At 45.0% G+C, this 20,588-nt stretch overlaps 6 protein-coding genes across 9 annotated transcripts; 3 read left to right on the top strand and 3 right to left on the bottom strand.

The window, feature by feature from the left end:
* Nucleotides 1-244: 244 nt before the first annotated feature.
* Nucleotides 245-1,523, bottom strand: LOC122622634 (odorant receptor 85b). Its single transcript, XM_043801225.1, has 3 exons — nucleotides 564-1,523; nucleotides 356-511; nucleotides 245-301 (listed from the first exon to the last, which is right to left on the bottom strand). The coding sequence occupies exons 1-3, from the start codon at nucleotides 1,521-1,523 to the stop codon at nucleotides 245-247; spliced, it is 1,173 nt and encodes a 390-aa protein (XP_043657160.1).
* A 434-nt stretch (nucleotides 1,524-1,957) lies between these two features.
* Nucleotides 1,958-3,247, bottom strand: LOC122622633 (odorant receptor 85c). Its single transcript, XM_043801224.1, has 3 exons — nucleotides 2,291-3,247; nucleotides 2,076-2,231; nucleotides 1,958-2,014 (listed from the first exon to the last, which is right to left on the bottom strand). The coding sequence occupies exons 1-3, from the start codon at nucleotides 3,245-3,247 to the stop codon at nucleotides 1,958-1,960; spliced, it is 1,170 nt and encodes a 389-aa protein (XP_043657159.1).
* A 4,980-nt stretch (nucleotides 3,248-8,227) lies between these two features.
* LOC122620007 (transmembrane protein 135) lies at nucleotides 8,228-11,768 on the top strand. 3 transcript variants are annotated; one of them, XM_043797267.1, is made up of 5 exons: nucleotides 8,228-8,763; nucleotides 10,035-10,978; nucleotides 11,034-11,174; nucleotides 11,240-11,406; nucleotides 11,467-11,768. In XM_043797267.1, exons 2-5 carry the CDS (start codon nucleotides 10,049-10,051, stop codon nucleotides 11,591-11,593), a joined length of 1,365 nt encoding a protein of 454 aa, XP_043653202.1. In that variant the 5' UTR covers nucleotides 8,228-8,763; nucleotides 10,035-10,048; the 3' UTR covers nucleotides 11,594-11,768. The 3 variants fall into 3 exon arrangements, with proteins under 3 accessions (XP_043653202.1, XP_043653203.1, XP_043653204.1); XM_043797268.1 differs by lacking the exon at nucleotides 8,228-8,763 and adding an exon at nucleotides 9,432-9,575; XM_043797269.1 differs by lacking the exon at nucleotides 8,228-8,763 and adding an exon at nucleotides 9,573-9,685.
* Nucleotides 11,769-11,846: 78 nt separating this feature from the next.
* On the top strand, nucleotides 11,847-13,992 carry LOC122621404 (transmembrane protein 135). The gene is made up of 4 exons (XM_043799254.1): nucleotides 11,847-12,242; nucleotides 12,404-12,633; nucleotides 12,696-13,472; nucleotides 13,536-13,992. Exons 2-4 carry the CDS (start codon nucleotides 12,481-12,483, stop codon nucleotides 13,971-13,973), a joined length of 1,368 nt encoding a protein of 455 aa, XP_043655189.1. The 5' UTR covers nucleotides 11,847-12,242; nucleotides 12,404-12,480; the 3' UTR covers nucleotides 13,974-13,992.
* On the bottom strand, nucleotides 13,868-19,369 carry LOC122621405. 2 transcript variants are annotated; one of them, XM_043799255.1, is made up of 2 exons: nucleotides 19,144-19,369; nucleotides 13,868-13,992 (listed from the first exon to the last, which is right to left on the bottom strand). In XM_043799255.1, the coding sequence occupies exons 1-2, from the start codon at nucleotides 19,328-19,330 to the stop codon at nucleotides 13,970-13,972; spliced, it is 210 nt and encodes a 69-aa protein (XP_043655190.1). In that variant the 5' UTR covers nucleotides 19,331-19,369; the 3' UTR covers nucleotides 13,868-13,969. The 2 variants fall into 2 exon arrangements, with proteins under 2 accessions (XP_043655190.1, XP_043655191.1); XM_043799256.1 differs by lacking the exon at nucleotides 13,868-13,992 and adding an exon at nucleotides 18,107-18,135.
* LOC122621403 (transmembrane protein 135) lies at nucleotides 14,372-16,558 on the top strand. The gene is made up of 4 exons (XM_043799253.1): nucleotides 14,372-14,524; nucleotides 14,623-15,054; nucleotides 15,202-15,978; nucleotides 16,041-16,558. Exons 2-4 carry the CDS (start codon nucleotides 14,902-14,904, stop codon nucleotides 16,476-16,478), a joined length of 1,368 nt encoding a protein of 455 aa, XP_043655188.1. The 5' UTR covers nucleotides 14,372-14,524; nucleotides 14,623-14,901; the 3' UTR covers nucleotides 16,479-16,558.
* Nucleotides 19,370-20,588: the final 1,219 nt, after the last annotated feature.

Genomic DNA, 20,588 nt, shown 5'->3' on the forward strand with positions numbered 1-20,588 from the left:
GCAATTTTCTTTTGTAGCAACATATTTTCTCGCTCTCCAGTGGAGCCGTAGAACTGCCTTTTCAGTGGCAGCTCGCTGCGCTAAAAAGATTACTCGTACTACGTTTTTTGCCTGTGCCGAGGAAGCGATGGACATGCGTGGAGCTCGTGCCTCCGCATAATTAAGTTCGCGTTGAGCCTTTGAAAGCATTGTACGGGGCACATAGATGCGGGATTAGGGATTGAAGGATCTTCGCTGGTCATCCCTATTGGGTGTACATGGTGCGCAGCAGGGCGAAGAACTTGTATGATATTTGAAGCAGCTGCAAGAAATGCAACCTTTAAATATAGTGTAGTATACAGTGTACTTAGCTCACATCTGTCATAGTGGACCTGGTAATATCCAAAAATATAGTGGCCTTTAGGAAAACCACCTTCTGCGATCTAACCATTATAATAACCAGGGCTCGTTTATAGCGCACATCGGCTTGATACCAGTTCTGATTATAAGTCGCCACCGAAAATCCATGGCTCTAAAAACACAAAAACCATTAAATCAAGGAGGTTCCATAAAGGTAAACTTACAGCATCGGCCAGCAGTTGACCATAGTGACAAATCAAGTAGACCTGACTCATCGAAGAGACAAGGAAGAGGAATAGCTTCACAACTAAATCCGGCGGCACTCCGACAGTCATCTGGAATCCCACAAAGCAGATGACGAACGATGATACCATGAAGTTGAGTAGTAGTGGTATTCCGAATATATCGTTCATTACATTCGAAATGCGGATGATACGTTCGTGATATCGAACAATATACACCAGGAATCGGGAGTCCTTCTTCCAATGTCCACTCAGTTCGTGGCGTTCCATACTATTTGAAAGGAAGTCGAAGTGCATTACCAACTGAGTGGCTACAGCGCAGAGCAAGATATCGGTTGAAATTTGTCCAGCTGCAGAAGTAAGTCCTGCGAAATTCTCGATTAATAACAGTGGGTAATACGACCAGTTATCCTGCCATTTCCAAGGAATATACATGAGGTACGGCAACTGCTTGCCCACCTCTCGAACGTTGAGCCACTTTTCGTAGACCCAATACTCCATTACACAGAATAAGTTGAATGTCCAGATCAGAACCGAGTAGAGCAAGGAATATGTAAAGATGATTCTGGAGTAGGTGCCCAGGTGCATCGGCAGGTTGTATCTTTCCTCTTGGACTGAACCCCTCGGATAGATCTCCTTCAGTTCATTTATCAGTTCAGCTATAGCCGATTTCTTCCACCGGATGAAGAACATCTTCATCAACCCAACGAAGACGAAGCCCATGTAGGACATCACAGTGACGGCTTCCAGGAACTTATTATCCTTGAAGGCACTGTATGCGTAGATGCTCTCACATATTGCAACGGTGCTCAGGTTGATCACATTGGCCCAAAACACAATGCGATATCTAAGTCTGTCCATTCTCGACTCTTCACCATTGGTATGGACCCGTATACCCACTACTGTGTAGAAAAAGCTTGCGTACTTCAAAAACTTCTCCATCTTTAGGTCAGTCCGAACCGAGCTAGAGAATTGTCCTTCTTGAGTGAGTGTCCCTTGAAAGGTCCAGGGGTTTTATAGCCGTGTGCAAAACAGCTCTGGTGCGATTAGGAATGCGCTAAATATTATATAAGAAAATAATAACTGAGCACCTGTGAAGGTAATGCCTAGGTACTTGCGAATTCTTTTCGCGTGCTTTGTAGATTTAACAGCTGCGACGATTCCAGATGGTTCAAGACCAGAGGTTTGTCAAATTATACTAATTACGATGAGCACGTCATCTTTAAATGATGGCAATGCTATCTGTTCTCCTTACATTTTGATTAAAAAACTTTTTACTCGTACAGATCCCAATAAAATCCGTATATATATGTATATGTTATATATTATAATATATAGTTTTACTCAAATTTAATCGCATGTAACCAAACAGATATTTACTTGATGTACATAGTACGAAGCAGAGCGAAAAATTTGTAGGATACCTGAAGAAGCTGAAAACATAAATATAATATTTATGATTAAGGCTTAATAATAGTTCACATTGTTTCTTACGTCTGTCATGGTGGACCTTGTTACATTCATGAATACAGTGGCCTTTAGATAGGTTGTCCTTTGAGGTCGAGCTATAAAGAATACCAGAGCACGACGATATCGGATGTCAGCATTGTGCCAGTTCTGCTTATATGCAGAAATCGATAAGCTGGAGCTCTAAAAAGATGTGTGTTATATATTTATTTCAAATTAAAATAATCGCTTAAAGCTCCTACCGCATCGGCAATCAACTGGCCGTAGTGGCATATCAAGTACACCTGCGACAAGGACGAGAACAGGAACAAGGAGAGCTTTATCATGATATCCGTCGGGACACCCACGGTCATTTGGAATCCCACAAAGCAGATGACAAAGGTGGAGACCATGAAGTTAAGCAGTAGGGGTATGCCGAATATCTCGTTGAGAACGTCCATGAGCCGAAGAATTCGCTGATGATATTGTACGGTTTTCACCAAAAATCTTGCGTTTTCGTTCCAATCCTCATTCAACTCTTGGTGCTCCACCACCTTGGCCAGATAATCAAAATGCATGACCACCTGGGTGGCCAGGGCACAGAGCAGCAGATCCGTTGAGATCTGTCCCGATGCCGAAGTATGTCCTGCGAAGTTTTGACAGAACAGCAGCACATAATACGTCCAGTTGTTCTGCACGTTCCAGGGAAGGTACATCAAATAAGGTAACGTTTGACCGACCACTCGGATTTTGAGCCACTTTTCATACAGGAGGAATTGCATGATACTGAACAGGTTGAATGTCCAGATGAGCACAGAGTAGAGTAGTGCGTAGGTAATGCTAATCCGAGAACAAGATCGCAGGTAGCTATCCAACCGATACACCTCCTCCTTAGCTTCACCAGTTGGATAGATGTGCTCCAATTCCTTGACCATATTGCTAAGATCGGTCTTTTTCCACCAAATGAAAAACATTTTGCTCATGCCCACTATCACGAATCCAATGTAGGACATTACAGTGACGACATCGATGAACTTTCCATCGGAAAACGCCACTCCCACATAAAGGACCTCTCCGAAAACAATGACACTCAAATTGATCACATTGGCCCAAAAGAGGAGATGTGACCACAGACTGACTTTCTTAGGCCGAGAGTCACTCGAATACGGCTCAATGCCCACGGAGGTGTAAAATAAAACTGCGTACTTCATGAACTTCATTTTCCAACTTGGCAATAATCGAATAAGTTATGTCGGGAATTCCTTTATAGACTTCTGCTCGAGGAACTCGCATCATTTGTTATGCGAAGTAATGACATAATTATAGAACTGTTTACAGTTAATGTATAGACTCGAATTTAAAATGCTTCTAATTTGGGGCTTCGTTCACAACTTAATTATTGATTTCGCTTACATAAACAGTGGATAATTGTTATGCCTAGGCAAACGCAATCACGATTCCCATCCAAGTCCCCAGTTCCCACACCACCAACACCACCCACGACTCCTTCTTCCTCGTTCGCCATTCTGGGCAACACAATAAATCACTCGAAGATTGAATCCGACGGAAAGCAATTGAAACGTTTGAATAAATGCAATTCGAAAGCGAATCGGTAGCAGCGCATCAAACCCAAGTCTAATCCCACCGAAGTGAAGTGAAGTCTTTTCTCACTCTCACTTGAAATAAATTAAATCTTTTCAGTTTTCAACAATACCATACAGTTTAGACGGGGTGGGACCATATAAACAGAACAGAATGAGATACGCCAACAGAACACGTTACCACAATTATATAGCGCGTCTCAGTGAAACATCCTTAGCAAAACCCATCAAGACAGGCAATCTACTACATTTTCTAAGAATAAAAAACAATTCCCTTAACATTAAAAATACAATTTAGTGTCTAATCTTTGCTACTTTGATTTCATTTGATTGCCTTAGGAGCAGTATGCTGTTTTTACTTAGCTGGTTTTGACTGTACGCCAAAGTCCAGCCGTTGAGATACCAAGTCCAGCTATGTGCGTTGCCCAACTAAACTATGCCATGGAAATGCAAACAGGGCGCTTACAAGTGATGAAGAAATCTGGCGGGTGGGGGCGGTAAATTCCGCCACAACTGGCCAAAAGAGATTTTTGGGCCAAATTGAAAGACAAAAGCCCTGAAATGTTGCTTCCACCGCGGACAGCGAAACGCAGTGCTAAAAGCGAACCAACCGGCTCAAAAGCAAACGAACGAATTTTCCATTTTTGCCATTTATCACGCATGGAAATTGAAGGCGCGGATGGGGCAAAAAAAAGTGGGCGAATTGGGGCGGAACAGACAAGTACAACCTGGAACTTGAAATACAATTAAAGCTCTGGGACCCACTGGCCAGCCGGCCGCACCAAACTTTCCATGTCTCAAGTCCTGGCTCCCGGGTGAAGAGCCATGTGGGGTAACAAGATTTCCGGTGGCTGTTCCCACCCACCCACCATATCCCCCAAAAACACATCCACCCACCGGCGGCAGACCAAAGTTATTATATGCACACATACCCCCAAAAGTTTACCTGGACTCTCAGGATTCGTAGAGGGTGTGGGTGTGGGTGTGGATGTGGAAGTGGAAGTGGGTATGGTATGTGGGCAGCGGAAACTTCGTGGAAAAGTTTTATGAGCAGCAAACTAATTTCGTTTGACTTTGCTTCGGAAATATTGCACCTTGGCTGGGACAAGGGGAATTGATTTTGGTCCTGTTTACGCTGCTGTTGTTCCTCCCAAGTAGACACATTTGCATATGGAAGCCGCGAAGGGACATTACACACAATTTAGAATCCACGCTGACATTGCTCATTGTCTGATTTTAAATTATATATTGCAAATATTTAATATCTATTCGTATAATGGATAGTTAGCTTGGTTTGCTACGCACAAAACCCTTGTCCTTTCCGCAGTTAGACTTAAATGAGCCAAATTGCCAGATAATCAATGTTTTTTGGGCATAACAACACGAAAAATGGTCAGAATATGAAATGTAATAGCTCGTTTAGCTCGTAATTATGTTCCCAAAAGAATGGCATTCAAATTTAAAAACCTTATTTTTTTGTGATTTTTTGCCACTTTTGATGATGGTACCCCTTATAAAAAAATGCAAATATTTTCCAAAAAATTAATTTTGATAAACCCCAAAAACAGTGATAGGGATCGTTAGCATTGGTAATTAGCTCTACAAAACAGTTATTATTTTCACTTTATAATCATTTTTACCCGAGTTAGGATGAAAAGCACCTTGGAAAAGGTGTTTTTCTGATTTTCTGGCAAAAATCATTTTTGGACCCAAAAGATATTTTGAATAACTTTTAATTCTTAAAACGCTGTGGGAAGATAATATTTCTCGTTTTTAACACAATTCTTTTTAATTGGAACATCATAATGTTTGCATTTTCCAGGAAAAACCAGCGGGACAGTTAAAAGTAAGAAGCGAACATAATCCATTGTTAATTTTACATTTGCCGACAACTTCCGGCCAACTAGAATATGGCTGGCATTGCGGCAATTGTCTCTCGGTTTTCCATGGCTGTGCGACATTTGACACATTTACTCCTTGGTGAGCATGTGTGACTTTTGCGCAAGAAAACAAAAGAGATCCTGGGTTGGGATTGGGTATTTTTTGTGGGTGGGGTGGAAAATGTCTGCTTTGGCACTCCGTTCGTTAGCAGAAGCCACAACATTTATAATTTGATGTGAAGTCAGTGCGGTCTTGGCCACACTTTTGGTCTGCACAAGTGGAAAATGGGAAGTCGAGATGGTTACCACTGCCGTTTCGGGCTGACTCCTTGGTCAGAAAGCCAGGTCACATATATTGACGATTCCGGGGCCATTGTTTTGACCCAATACCACGTTCGGGTAAACCACATTGTGAGCGAGGACGGGGGAAATAAGAAATAAACGAATGAAAGCAATTAATAAAATAACAAGTTTGTGCAAAATTAATTGTGTATTATGCAAAAGGCTTGCTAATGGCAGGATATGCATCAATGTACGCTGCTGGTCCCAATGAAATATTACAGTGACGACAATGTCTCCATCGGCCGTAGATCCTAACCCCCTGATCCTGCTGTTCTCGTAATGGCCGTGCGCACCAATGAGCAAATGAACAATTTATTACCGCTTAATTGAACACATTTGGACGCAACCACACACGTAGAGGGCCTAAACAAATGGCCACATGCAGGCGGCATCCTCGACAGGACCTCCACATTAAGCAGTGCCCGGAGGGGGGCACTCGGGTTTGGGTTCTCGGCTTGGTTCGCCAGCCAGGATAAATGAGCCCAAGACAAGTCTATAAATGCCGGAGAGACGGCGAGTTGGGGGAACCAGCGAGGGAGTGGGTGAAGTAGTTGCATGGTTGGTGTGGTCAGGCAACTCAATGAGCCACCCAACCCAAACATAATCCCAAGTTGGCTGCGGATTCGGAAAATCCGTTCCTTGGAGCTCGCTGCATATTAAACGCACGGATCGCTGGACAAATTGATTCCTAAGTGGCTGCCGGATTGACAGTTCACAAGGTCCTTGTGTGTGCGCCTGCCGGCTATTTTCACAATTATCCTGCACTCGACCTGCAACCTGCAACCTGGTCTCGCCTGCAACCTGGTCTGTCCTGCAACCTGGTCTGTCCTGCAACCTGGTCCCTCGTGCATCCGGGCTAATTGCCAATTGAACCCCAAAGAAAGCGGGACAACCTTAGATTAGCAGCAACAATAGAGTCCTTGCCTTTTAAGTGCTTACTTAGCGGCACGTCAGAAACAAGGATTTATCCCGGAATATCAGCAACGGAGAAGCAACCCCAAAACACCTCGAGTAAATTAAGTGAGTGCCAGGTCCTGACAGAGTCAAGTATATTTGATATACGTGGCACTCTACCACCTCCATCCCCACCCCCAAAAAACAACACCACACTTAAGCCGCAGCAAAAACAGGCGAATCACACAAAGCGGCCGCAATTTCGCTAAGCATTTGAGCGGGAAACGGCAAAAGTGGAGCTACGCAGCGACCGCAAAGGTGGAAAGGATCTGAGCCAGGACTCACTCCAACTCCCATCTCAGTTTGGGCCTGAAACCGAATGAACTACTTAAGCGCTTTTGGCTTTTCAAAATAAGCCGTGCCACAGGTAAATGGCAAAAGCAACAGCCAGCGCAAAAGCAAAAGCAGCGGCATGGGAGCAGCCACAAACAATAACGAAATATTTTGTATATCCGCTGAGCCTTGTCAACCGCACCGAAAGAGCTTCTCAGCATTGAAAAAAAAATGTGTTAAATGAGGAGGAAAAATATGACAAGTTCACATTAAAGAGGTGCTCAAACAACAATTGAAATGAATTTGATGTTAAGCCTTACAAAAGTCTCTTTACAAAAACGGAAACATTAATTAATTTGTATAAGGATATTCTTTCAGTGCATGCGTAAATGAAAATGAAAATGGGCAGGAGCAGGAGCAGGAGCAAAAGGACGCTGGAATTGAAAGTGGAACAAGAGCTCAGCCAGAGACATGCACAGATACACTTTATGAACTACAACCGAAATCCAATTGATTGCGCAGCCAGAGACTCTTTGGCTGAGTCTACCATTTGGGCAGGCCAAGTGCTCTGTTAGTCGGGAGTCTGAGTTGATTGTGGCACGAGTTGTGGCCTCAGATGCCACAGGACTCACAAATGAAAATTCGAGCAACGCGTGGGCGGCAGGCCGCAAAGGAAAATGGAAAATAGCATGAGCCAGAGCGGAATCTACAACTTAGCAGGGTAATTCTCAGCCAATTAAATTCCTCTCTAGGTGAAATATATTGCCTAATTAGGAAAGAAATAAACTACTACTAATATTCATAAACAAAGGTGTTGTATGGTGCACATTTTCTATCCCATTCATATTATTTCACAATTACTGCAGACTTTATTCAGCAAATATGGCTTTAAAATACAGATTTTTAGAAAATTATATAATAATTTTGTGTATTGCATTATTCAAGCAGTAACTTTTTGTCTTTTATACCATTTAATAATACCGTACCATTTAATTAACAATGACCTGGATTAATACAACCAGTTTACATATTGCCCATTCAAAATGCGCGCGCTCTAGCAACGATCAAAAGCTGATTGCTACCGCACTGGCTGCCTTGTGTCGCCGACTGACTATCGATAACGCGATAGGCAACGGGCGCAGCCGATAGCCATCAGTTCGTCTTATTATTGTTTACAAAACGCAATTACCGTCAAAATAAAGCTGATAAATTAGTGATTTAAGTCGCGCGGCGACTGGAAAAAATGCAGTCGAAGGCCTGCTAAAGGTCGCAGCATTTGCTGCTCATCGGCAGCGGACTCAGCACGCGTTTACCACTCCGCCCAACCACTTGTTGTTGTTGGACTCTGCCCGCCCCATATAACGCCATCCATTATCCATTATAATACCCCCGGCCGATTTGGCATCCGAGGGGTGAGGGGTGCGTGGTCCGGAACCGGGGCAATCAGTGCGATACACTCACATCTCAGTCCGGAACTCCAGTCGGCGTCACTTTGCTGTCACAAAGGCACATATTGTCAAATTCTCAACTCGAAGCGCTGGAAACGCTGCAACTCTCTATAAATCTCAGATCGCTTATTGAATAACCAATATTGGAGCATAATAACCAAGGTGCAAACAAAACGGCAATACGGCGATTAGAGAGTGATCAGTTTATTGCCGCCGTCAAGTGCTCAGAAGTTCCAGCGTAAGTGCCCCTCTTCACTTCGACAATGCAGATTAGCTGGGTTTTGTGTTTTGTGTTTTCTTCCAGTTTTGCATTTTACTAGTAGCTCTGTAAATCTCTGTAAGATTGCGCAAAGATCTCGGGGTTGACCCCGCGGCCAGTGACTTGGCCTAATGCATAGTTTCTCATGCAAATCGCGAGCAAGGAAAGTCGGTTGCTAAGGTCGAGAGATAGCAGCTCGGAGCAGGTGGTTCGATTTTGAGGGCCAATTACAAACATAGTTTCTGTTTATGACTGTAATCTAAAGTGCCTTCGTTTTACGATAATCTTGACCACAAATACTACTAAAAGAAAGTCCAGTGTGTGTAAAAATTCAAGTAATCTTATCACAGCATAATAACGTTAATGATTCTTTGATTTTTCTTTAATTTGTATTGATGATAGATGCGTTTTATATATGGATATATATGTTAAAAGATATTCCATATTTTTCCTTCATTTCTTTATCAACAAATATTGCCAAACCTACGTATTTTGTGAAACCTTTGTTCTTGCATTCGGCAAATCCCCCGCAACGGCTAATCTGGCGTGTATCTTATCGATTGACAGCAGTAAATTGCCACAGATACCCGACGAACAGCTGTAATCCGCCAATATAACCCAACGTTCCCGGTTTCGCCTCTAGAAGTAAGTCAGTTCTGGCCTGGCCAGCAGTTGTCGCAGTTCTCCCCCGGGAAATACAATATATACTAGCCAAGCCAAATCGACATTTGGATCTATTCTCAAGATCAGTGGAACAACCGATAGCGTCGAAAGAAGAACAATAACAGCTTGTACGTTCGTAGCTCGGAGATAAGATTAAAGGTTAAGAAACGGACTCGGACCCGGCCACCCCATATGCAGTGACTAACCATTAAATTTATTCCAACCACTCGCAGTAAATGTAAATTTTTATTAAATTTACCATATCAACTATATATTCGTTCATACTATCAGAACAACAGCTTACTACAGCTTCTTATCTATTAGTGTTTTTCCTTGTAAAAAGCGAATGACTATATTATCATATCTACTACAATTAATGTATTAAAGTGGCAAAATTTTAATTTATAATTGTGTACCGATTTGAAGAGAGGTAATTGGACCTGGAAGGTTCATTGTTGTATCAGTCCTTAAGTGGGCTTATGCATTATATGAACCTCTACAAAAGTTTTCCCCAAAATTGTTATATTACTTATCTTTAAAATCATGTAATCAGTTATTAAAAATGAAACCACAATTTCTTCACACAGATCTACATTCCAAAATGGCGGGACAAAGCAAGCTGATCGATCCGCTGTGCATCACTTGCAAGGAGTTCCAGCACCCATGGACGGACCACTGCGTGAGCGCCACCGCCGGCATACTGCTCTCGGCCACGCCCTACTGCCTGCGAGTCTACACTATAGTCTACGCCCTGTCCTTGCTGATGCGCCACCGCATTCCCAGTCGCGAGGATCTGCGCAAGACGCTGCTGGGGATCATCCAATCGACGGCTTTCCTAGTGACCAATGCCTACACCTTCATCCTGTACAACTGTGCGCTGCGGCACATGCTGGGCAAATATCACTTCTCCACAGTGGCCTTTGTGCCCTGCCTATTTGCCTCGTTCTCGGCCATTTTGGTGGAGAGACCAGCCCGCCGACCACTGCTCACTCTCTACGTTGCCAATGTGGCCACTGAAGCGCTGTGGAAAATGGCAGAATCAAGGGGCTGGGTGCGCTCCATTCCTAATGGGCAGACACTCATCTTTGGTGTGAGTATGGCGGCGCTGCTCTACCTCTATCGTACTGGCACCACCAAGGATTCCATCTTCAACATCCTTCGCATATTTGTGGGCAAGGAGGAGGCGGGCCCGGTTGCCAAGTCCGGCCCCGCAGTGCCCGGTGAGCAGCCTGCGCCAGACCGCCGTCGTCCCACTGTTAGTTTTTCGACTGTATCCGACTGGGTGCGCGTGTATAGCAATCTCATTCGCGCCAAACACGACAGCTGTCGGCATCAGCAAAGCTGCATTGCGTACTCCCTGATGGGTGGAATTAAACCCTTTGTGGGCGGAGTGGGTCTTCAGGTTGCGCTTAAACTGGTGATGAACGTCAAACGAATCACGGCTGGGAAAATGCCGTGGAAGAAGCTGGTCTTCAACCGTGGGACTCTTCAACTGGGCATTTTCATGGGCAGCTTTTCATTTCTCTATAAGGTAAGCTTTTTGACATTGGGAGGTCAACAGTACGTAATTTTGTCGTCCTTGACAGTCGGTGTCCTGTCTGCTGCGACACAGTTTTAACCGGGACGATGCACGGTTCGCAGTTCCTGCGGCGTTAATTGCTTCGGTGTCCTTCACACAGTATCCGGATAACACGGTAGCTTTGTATGTCATGTGGAAGGCGCTACAGGTGAGCATAAAGCATTATTGGCATTGTTTAATTAATATCGTTATCAATAACATTTTCATCTTTAGATTCTTTGCACAAAGGGCCAAGAGCTTGGAATCGTGCCACACATCCCCAACTTTATGCTTTTCTTGTACTCCTTCTTCACGGCTGTGCTTTTCCACGCGGGAATTCTGGAACCCAAGAGTCTGCGCCCCAGTTACTACAAGTTTCTGCAGGCCATTTCGGGCGATCGGTGAGCAGAGTTCGCACGCGCTACGTATGCTGTAGATTAAGAATCCCTTATCATTTGCAGACTGAGCAAGTTTAATCTGAGCGCCTTTGATGTATTCGGCCTGAGCAGTCAGCAACAGGCGCTGGACACCATCAAAGCACTAAACATAGTTGAAAAGGCGGTGCCCGCCTACTCCTTTGCCTCCTGAGCCAGCAGTAGTCAATTTGGATTTAGTCAGTCGTCTTCACCAGAGGACCCTCTATATCTCCTAATATCCGCGTTTAACTGCGAGCTGTATATACATACATACGTCAAGAGTCTCCCGCGCTCAAAGAGCGTCCAACGATTATTAAAATAAGCTAGTATGGGTGAATTGTAAAATATGTTGACCTTTTTTATTTCGTGGTATCAATAAATCTTATACAAAATATATATGGTTTAGTTTATAAATTTGTAGTGCTTAATTGCGAAATTCGGAACTGCTGAAAGCTTAAATTATTCGGAGTAAACTCTACAGAAAATTATTCAATAAAGCTCTTTGAAATAGCACACAATTTTGACCGAGAGCCTTAAGAGAAACCCCAACATTTTGATGAATCAGCGTAAACAAACCATAAGAAAGCGATCAACCACAAATTTTGTCTGACTTGCTGTGATAAGCATAGGTTTTACTAACACCCTAAGGTAAAGTTAGCTCCCCCATATCGACGAACTTGGCGCCCACCTGTTGATTAGCAAGCACTTGAGGTGGAGGTGCGTAAGCCAGTAAACCGCTCAGAGTTTCAGTCAGTTGTACTTAATGCTTGATCCGGTCCAAACGTGCGGGGAAAATCGAAGTTATTGGTTTACCAGTGGCAGTTGAGTGGAAATCGGTTCAACTGATAAAGAATTACTTTTAGATTAATGCTTGGCATATTTGAAATAATACTAGTGCATATGCATGCAAATAATCTGAGGCAATTCGAGAGTTGAGTATTAGATTGATTAGTTTTGGTTCTCATTGGCTGGCTTTCTACAGACTAAGCTTATCAGTCGTCTGCATTCGATAAGCAGAACCAGACGTTTCCAATCCTTTGCGTGTATTCAAATTGGATAATGGCAGCACAGAGCAAACTCGCTGAGGTCGCCTTCCAATGCAGCTGCCAGGAGTTCGCCCATCCTTGGACGTCGAGCTGCGCCTGCGCGACGGCTGGCATGCTGTTATCCCTAATCCCCGGCACATTTAAGACTTATAGTATGGTCTACCTGGTGAGTTAATCAATCTTTTTCCTTATTCTATGCTTCTTAGTTATATATTGAATAACTTTCAGTTGGCGCTTTTAATGCGCAGACGCATTCCTTCGCTCAAGGACCTGCGAAAGACCTTAACCAGTACTCTGCAGTCGACGGCCTTCCTCTCTCTGAATGGAAGCCTCTTCATCCTAGCCATTTGCCTGGTGCGCCAGTATCTCGGTGGTTTCTACTTCGGCACTGCAACCTGGTTGCCAGCACTTTTGGTGAGCTCCATATCGCTGGCAGTCGAGCGTCCGGAGCGCCGTACTCCACTGGCTTTGTATGTGGCCAATGTGGGCATCGAAACGCTGTGGAAAATGCTAGAGGCCCGTGGTCTGGTGCGATCCATTGCCAACGGCCAGGTGCTCATCATGGGAGCCAGTATCACCGCTTTGATGTATCTATATCGTGCCGGACTGCATAGGACTGTGGCCAAGGATGCGACCTTTAAGGGATTGGGTCTGATCATGGGCAAGGAGGAGGAGGGTCCCCTGAAGACCCCTACAGTGATGATCCCTCAGAGATCTGACCTTGGAAGACTGAATTTCCGCTGCATCACGTCGTACCTCAGGGTCTATGACCACCTGACTACCCTCAAACATCCTTGCTGTCCTCACCAGTTTGGCTGTGCGGTGTACGCCCTCCTTGGTGGAGTTAAACCTTTCGTGGGCGGTGTGGGTCTTCAAGTGTGTTTGAAACTGCTGCTCAACACTTCGAAGATACTCCAGCTAAAGATGCAGTGGCGCCAGCAGATCTTCAACAAGGGATCCCTGCAGTTGGGCCTGGCGCTCGGATTATTCTCACTGCTTTATAAGGTCAGTCAAAATTACAAAATTGACAACATAGACTCTTAAACTAATTGAATACCTATATTTTAGATAACTTCTTGTGGCTTGCGTCACTCTTTTGGATATGATAATGCGCTCTTTGCCATTCCATGTGGCTTAATAGGATCATTTGGGCTGCTACACTTTCCCAACACCACGGTGTCTCTGTACCTGATGTTGAAGTCATTACAACTCCTGTACAACTGGGGCGTCGCCGAGGGAAAGGTTCCCGAGGTGCCACAGTTCTCCATGGCTATGTACGGATTCTTCACGGCCGTGCTTTGTCACTCAACAGTTCTGGAGGCACAATCCATGCGGCCCAGTTACTTTAAGTTTATCGAAAACATCTCGGGAGGTCGTCTTAGCCGCTTCAATCTGAAGCCCTTCGAGGCATTTGGAGTTAGGAGTCAGGATCAGGCTGATTATGTTATCAAAAAACTGGGCATTGTTATGTCCTCCGCAAACCCTCTGTTTCCACTGACTGTTTAGAAGGTCTTTCCCTCTGTATCTGATTGGGATTGAGAAATAAAGATTTATTAGTTTGTTTTATAAAAGTCAAGGTACTGAAGGTTATAAAAATGTATCTTAGAGATACTTTTCTTTCGTTCCGCTGCATTTGAGAATGACCCGTTAAGAGAAGTGTTTAAGAGAACTCTAAGAACATGCCGGGTGCTTGTGGAAATTGATAAGGAACACCCAGTTGAAGATGACGCAGCGACAACAAACCGATCGCCATTGAGCAAGTAAGCCAACTTTCGGCTCGCGTGTACGCGATAAGTAAGTGCCCTCTGCATTCGACGCACTTCAGCCGAGCCACTTGCGGGAATGGGAATGGGAATTTGGGGGAGTGCTGATTACGACGACCTGGGAATGGAGCTCTTAAAGTGCGTCTACACACGGACCGTACTTGGTCGGCTAAATAGGGAATAGTTGTCGGCAGTCAGTTGTATTTGATGGCCGACCAGGCCATAACGTGATTCCCAAGCTGGAGAAAATATTATTAAATAACCAACGTGCCATAACAACTAAATAAACATTCGGTAAGCATGGCTTCTTTGCTGAAGTGTGACTTCTTTTCTATTTGACATATATACATAATTGTGATATAATTTTCCTCCTTATGGAATCCAATCTTCAGCTGAAACCTAGTGGATGAGCAGCTGCAGCTGATTCGAGAAATGCCCAGCGTAACTTACTGGAAAGCGAACAAGTTGGATCATAAACGCATTTCAAGCTGAAATTACACTGGATTACAATCGTAAATCCGGAATATTTAATTTAACTAGGCCATTGGGAATACTGCGTGCCACGTTCGAACTTTCGGCGATAAGCCCCTTCCCGATAAGCTTTATCATCCCCACGGAGCCAATTCGATAATCACAGACGACGGAGCATAAGTCAATATTCAAAGTGGATCATGGGCGCCCAAAGCAAGCTGGCGGAGATCGCCTTCAACTGCACCTGCTATGAGTACAACCATCCGTGGACAAAGAGCTGCGCCTGTGCTGCGGCAGGTATGATGCTCTCCGAGATCCCTCCCAGTCTGCGCACCTACGCCACTGTTTATGTGGTAAGTTAAATGTGGGAACATAGGCAAAAACTTTAGACCTGCTTGAAGTTCAGCTGATAATTTTTCAGTACAAAGGTTATATTCTAAATAATGCAAAAGTCTTGATGATATTCAACTTTAAGTCCTACCTTCTATTCCCTACTCCAGTTTGCTCTGATCATGCGAGGACGCATTCCATCGCTGAAGGATCTGAGACGCACTGCATCTGGAATTCTGCAGTCGACAGCGTTCCTTTCGATGAATGGCGGCCTCTTTATCTTTGCCGTTTGCTACTTGCGACAGATCTTGGGTGGATTCTACTTCGGCACCGTTGCCTGGTTGCCCTCATTCCTGGCCAGCTTTGCATGTCTCTCCTTCGAGCGTCCGGAACGACGTGCTCCGCTCGCATTGTATGTGGCCAATGTGGGTATCGAAACGCTGTGGAAGATGATGGAGGCACGAGGCCTGGTTCGATCCATTCCCAATGGACAGGTGCTCATCATGGGAGCAAGTGTGACCGCCTTGATGTACTTGTATCGCGCCGGATTGCACAAGACCGTGGCCAAGGATGCGACTTTCAAGGCGCTTGGCCTGATCGTGGGCAAAGAAGATGAGGGTCCACTGAAGACGCCGGTGGTCACCACCTCGCAAAGCTCTCGCCAGGCTCCCTTCAACTTCCAAAGCATTCAATCCTACGTGCAGCTCTATGACAGCATCCTGAAGGCCAAGCATCCCAGTTGCCCACACAAGAGGGGTTGTGTTCCCTACGCCCTCATTGGAGGACTGAAACCATTCCTGGGCGGTGTTGGCCTATCGGTGGGTCTGAAGCTGCTGCTCAACATTCCCAAGATCTTCCAGTCCAAGATGCAGTGGCGCAAGCAGATCTTCAACACGGGATCATTGCAGTTGGGACTGGCACTGGGCATATTCTCACTTCTTTTTAAGGTGAGCAATGGCCAATTATCCAATCATATGATAATTAATATATCTTATCACTTCCCATTCAGTCGACTTCCTGCGGACTGCGTCACTCGTTTGGATTCGACAACGCTCTCTTCGCCATTCCGGCTGGCCTCATCGGCTCGATTGGCTTCCTCCGTTTCCCGAACACCACGGTGGCCTGCTATCTGATGTGGAAGTCCCTGCATCTGCTCTACAACTGGGGCATCGCGGAGGGCAAGTTACCCGAGGTTCCCCACTTTGCGATGCTCATGTACGGATTCTTCACGGCCGTGCTCTTCCACTCGGCGATCCTGGAAGCCCGTTCGCTGCGGCCCAGCTACTACAAGTTCCTCATGGGCATCTCCGGAAATCGCATCAGTCGCTTCAATGTGAAACCCTTCGAGGCTTACGGTCTGAAGAGCCAGGACCAGATCAACTATGTGATCAAGAAACTGGGCATCGACATGACCTCACCCTACCCCCTTTTCGCCCTGTCTGTCTAGATGGTTTTTCCCTCTTCCTCCCTCTTCGCCTAGCAACTGTACAATAAAAAACCAGAAACAATAAATGTGTAGCACAACGATGCAGCAAAACTTTAAATTAAATGCGCGACGCAGAATGGCCATTAAGGACTTTTAAGTGAGGAGCCGCAGAGTGGGCCAACATCAATCACGGAGTCAACAAGCCGCTGGCACCCTTAAAGTCCCCCTCTTGAAAAAAAAACCCTCTCAGCCTCTGCCTCACCGCTGTGACAACTCTAGACGGCGGCTCCGCGCCGCTCAATTATTTACATTTATATGTCATATAAATTTATTGCCCACCATAACTCAGCCGGCCCAAAGAGAACTGGGATTGGGATGAGCGGAGAGTTGAGCTGAGACCAACTCGAGATACCCGAAATGCAGCTACAAAATCACTAAAAATAAAAATAATAATAAAGCACAGAGCCAAATGAATGAAATTGCACAACTTGTTTCAGGAGCCACGAAACAGGGGATACCCTGAAGTTGTTCGTAACTCAATGGGGAAAAGTTTATTTCAGCTGATGTCTGTGGGGTTGGCAACAGCCCTTATGCAAACAATCTGAATGTAAATTCGCTGTTTTGGGTAAAATATATAAAAATATAACATAATTGATATTGTAAAGAGCTAAACACCCAGTCCAAATATATGATTGTACAAAATATTAGAAGAGATATTACATAGCAACATATGGAATTAATAACAGGGCAAAGTAATATTCAGTTGTAATGCTCCCATCTAAAGAGTAGAGTCAGTATCCTTTTCAGGATAACAACAGAATACCCCAAAAACCAGGCTATAATAAGCTCTACTCGTCCTTGGCCCTTGGTCTAATGATCATCTTGGCCAGCAATGGAACCGGAACCCGAACTGGCAGTGGCACCGAGACCGGGGCGGACTTAACAAATGAATTATAGGCTCGGGTAAATTTAATGTGCCACTTAGTTATCGGTGCGGGATGAGGCGAATTTGGGAGGTCCTGGCCTTTATTGTTATGCGAATCATAATATGGCACGCCAGCTAAGCGACTTCCTTCCGCTTGGCAGCCCCGTGACCCGTGGCTGTTTGTCTTTGGTGATTTTCATTTTTAAATTGAGTTGAAAATAATGAAAATGCAAATTCGCCGGCCAGCTGCTGCTGCTGCTGCTGGACTTGGACACGCTTCTTGGTTGGGCGGCACTCCTGACTCCTTGCAATTGCAGGCTCCTTGGCATTTATGAAATTTATATGCATGTCAGTGGGCTCCCGAGGCGAAGGAGGCTGCTTCAGCCCAGTCAACAGCTCGGAAAATACAAATGAAGCCAGTGACAAATCTCATTAATCACAGCGTCAGAAAAGAGGCGTTGTGGGAGGGGGGCGTGGCTCTGCCTGAATGGGTGCAGCTGTTGGCGCCTTCAAATCTGGGATTATCAGCTTAGCACTTGCAGTTGTTTCTGTTGTTTCTGTTGTTGCTGTTGTTCCCGCAGCTCCTACTCCGCGATGGAGCCTCGAGGAGATTGGAGATGCAAAAAGTGCATATAAATTGAATATTATAAATTTTCTTATTTTGCAACTGCTGCTTTCACTTAGCTGCCGCTGTTACTGCTTTTACTGGTGCTGCTGCCAAGTTGTAACTTCATTTAAGTCAATCGCTCTTTTCTGTGGCACACAAATTGTAAACAAGGGAATTATGCAAATGAATAAACTCCCGTCCCATGGCAGCGTAATGAAATATTATTGAGAACTGTAGCCCCAAGCTCTCGGTGCGCAAATCGAACGGAAAATGAACTTTCAACTGTCAAAATAGGTGAAATGGAGAAGGCAAAAAGCAGTGGGGCAAATGGAAATGGAAGTGGAGGAGCAACTTTTTACTACTCAAGCCAAGACTTTCGACTTGCCATAAATTTCGTTTTATATATTTCTATGAACTGACAAGGTATGTCATCGCAAGATAAGCAAACCCAAGCTGTCCGAATTCTGCCCCAAATAAATGACACTTTTTTGTGCGTCCGGAGAAGAAATGAATTTTTAATTAAAATTTGCAGTTGTGCTGTGCGAAGATTGAATGGGAAATTCTACAGTGCCAGATAACCTAGAGATGCATAATAAATAAATGAAATTTCTTTGGCTCGGAATGCATTAACTGCTCCGTGCTTCCAGCTGAAATTTGTAAGAACTCGATTTCAAGAAGGTTTTTGGCTTTAAGAAAATGCCCCAACATTGCTCACAACGAGACAATCTACTGGTGATTGCATATATTATCTTAACGCAATGCCCACTGTTTTCTTTTCGTTCAGTTTTATCTAGAGTCACCAACCTTTAAGGTTTAAATAAACATGACGACTTGAAAAAGTGCGTTGTATATAAAATAACTTATGCTCCGCGTTTTACTTGTTTGATTTTCATTCAACTATGTCTCTGCTTTAACTGCCATAAAACTGCTCGAAAAAACTAGTTTATTTTCATTTATATTGTATTTGCTACATTTACAAGATAAGATTACAAAAAGCGTGCAAGTACTAGCAATACTATTCTTAGAGGTAAACAATTATTTAGTGTTTTTGTTTACATAACTAAGAATTGCAGGTAGATTAGAGGTAAAGTGGGTAATTCTAATGATTATAAGCAATAATTCAAGATAAATCAGTCTTTAAAAGGCGAACATACGAATGCTGATGGCGCCCAGGGTGCACTCGCCCTCGATTTGCCGCTCCTCGTCCTCGATCTCTCGCAGACGCACCAGGTGAAGGGGTACGAAATCCTTTAGGAACTCCAGGCCTGCGTTGATGAGAGCCAGTTGGATCCAGATCAGCGACAGCCAGAAGCAGGCCACTCCGTCGAAGGGAGACGTCATTCCGACGCCGAGCTTGGGAATCCACTGAGGTGTATACAATCGGTGTGGAATCGGTGGAATCAAGCAGGGGCTGAACTCCCCACCACCCCATTGAAAACGTGCCGCCTGCGAGTGATAAGGAGTCGAAACAAAAGGCGATAGCAAGGCCCTTATCTTTTGAGTCCCAACATTCAGCTAGCAACACTGCCATTCCAACTTGAGTGGCAACATTTTCGGTTGGTGTTGCGGGGAAATCCGCTCAAACTGCCCCATCGAACCTCTGCGACAGCGTTCCAAAGTTCGTTCGTTTCGACGCGTAGTCCTTCGGCTCGTGCACTCGTGTGCTTTCGCAACAGGATGCGCATTGTGCCGGGACACATGTGGCCCAGCGCCACACGTCGCACTCTCTGGGGAGGTTCCACTGCCACACGGTCCGCGACTAACTGGGTTAGTGGTACAAGTTCAGTTTGACGCATTCGCCTTATCGATGGTTCCTCTTCCGCACGTTCCGTTCGTCGGGCCATTCGCTCATTCGGCCAGGATGCGTGCATCCCGATGGCGGTGTGCATTATCCTTTTGCCAGGCTAACTCTGGACTAAGTGAATAACCGGCGTGCTGTTATGCACCCGTCTTTCCGCTCTCAAAGGAAACCAACTTCATCAGCAAAGCGACTCCTTATCCCGCTTTCTTGCGCTTCATTGCACGCTGCAGCCGCCATTTTCCCGGCACATCCTTAATTGAAAGTACATCGTTTACCTACTTGTAAGCCATCCTATCTGCAGTTGCTGTGGCGCGGTCTTTGTCCTTATCTCTTTGCCTTTTGGAGCCTTTGTTTGTTTTCCCCCGACATATTCGTACTCCTATAGCCACCTTTATCATTGGAGGAGCGCGGAAGCAACTGAGACTGCATCATTGGGCGTTGACAGGGGCCACTCCCATCGCTTATTGGCAAAAGACTTCCTGGGATCCATCTCAGTGACGCCTTTGTTCTGTTAATCCTCCTTGCCAGCCCTCCTATTTTTACTACCAAAAAACGATTCCTTTGTTATGCCAGCCGCTCGACGACAATTGCACTTGCTGATTGCCCTCATTTCAGTCTTGAAATAATATTAAAAACTTTTACTCCGTCTCGCCAACGTACTACACTCGGTTCGTCTCTTTCGCTTACTCTGTCTCAGTCCCATCTCCCCTCTCTCTCGCTCGTGTCTTCTATGTGTGCGGTTCTTTTGTCTTTGTCTTCGCCTATGCTGCATGCCGCCTGCTGCCCGCTGCCTGCTGC

This window comes from Drosophila teissieri, chromosome 3R (assembly GCF_016746235.2).
Source record: "Drosophila teissieri strain GT53w chromosome 3R, Prin_Dtei_1.1, whole genome shotgun sequence".
NCBI classification, from domain to species: Eukaryota; Metazoa; Arthropoda; class Insecta; order Diptera; family Drosophilidae; genus Drosophila; species Drosophila teissieri.